At 25.6% G+C, this 1,122-nt stretch overlaps 1 protein-coding gene across 1 annotated transcript in view; it reads right to left on the minus strand.

Annotated features, from left to right (window-relative positions):
* LOC107012783 (ubiquitin-conjugating enzyme E2 5B-like) overlaps positions 1–1,122 on the minus strand; it is a 4,665-nt gene that overhangs the window by 1,718 nt on the left and 1,825 nt on the right. Inside the window, exon 2 of the mRNA XM_015212706.2 lies at positions 67–194. Within this exon, the coding sequence (XP_015068192.1) occupies positions 67–194 (128 nt within the window). The remainder of the gene's footprint in view (positions 1–66; positions 195–1,122) is intronic.

The following is a 1,122-nucleotide window of genomic DNA, read 5'->3' on the forward strand; positions in this document are numbered from 1 at the left end:
TATATATATATATTATTTTTTTTTATTATATTTTTTTAAAAAATTTATTTTTATAAATAATCATACCTTAGGGGGTTTGAAAGGGTAGTCAGGGGGGAAATGGATGGCCACATGAAAAACACCACCTGCAAAAGGGCTATCATTTGGCCCAATAATGGTTGCTTGCCAATGAAACATATCCTGAGCCACAGGACCTGAAAATAAATTTTAAAAAAATTATTTAAATACACGTCTTATATTTTTCTTATTTTCAATAATTTTTTTTATTTTTAAAAATTTCTTAAATCTCTTATTTTCTTAATATATTCGAGCTACATATTAATATATTCGATCCAGTATTTAATGTATCAGAGCTACATATATGTATCCAAGCTAGTCTTTAATGTACCTGAACTAGCTTTTAATATTTCTGAGCTACATATTAATGTTTCCGGTTTGTGCTACTTTTTAAGAGATTAATGTAATTACAAAATAAAGAGAGATAGATTGTAATTCCATATTAAAATTATATAATTCTTAAAATTTATCCAAAAAAAATATTATGATGATATCATGGATTTCGAACTCAAACAAATAAATTTTGTAGAATATTATCGTAAGTTTTGAAATTCGAAACGTTATATCATGATCTTTTAATTTTAACAAGTGAAACTCTTAGATAGTGTCTTGGATTTAATAATGGACTCTTTCAATAAACTTGTCCGTTCCTAGAAAATTAATCTATTGAAAAATAGTTCGTGTTCGAAAATTATTATTAGTCATTTATTATGCGAAAGTATCGTGAATTTTGAACTTAAACAAGTGAAAATTCAAAATTTTATTATGAGTTATGATATTATCATAAATTTCGAATTCTCTAAAAAGTGAAACTCCTTGACGGTGGCTTGGATTCACCATGGGTTACCTTAGTAAACTTGTCCTTTTTCCATTTTGTCAATCGTCGTGTATCTGTTTTGAAGCGTTACTAATTCAATTTCGTATTGAAATTTGAAAATTATATTCGACTTTATATTAAGGTTTAAACTCAAAATATATGATCAATGACGTAAAAATATTTATCATTTCACCATAAATTTAATCTCCGAGGGACGACATATTGTAAAATATTATATATATATATAT

The sequence above is a fragment of the Solanum pennellii genome, chromosome 3 (assembly GCF_001406875.1).
Source record: "Solanum pennellii chromosome 3, SPENNV200".
NCBI lineage: Eukaryota > Viridiplantae > Streptophyta > Magnoliopsida > Solanales > Solanaceae > Solanum > Solanum pennellii.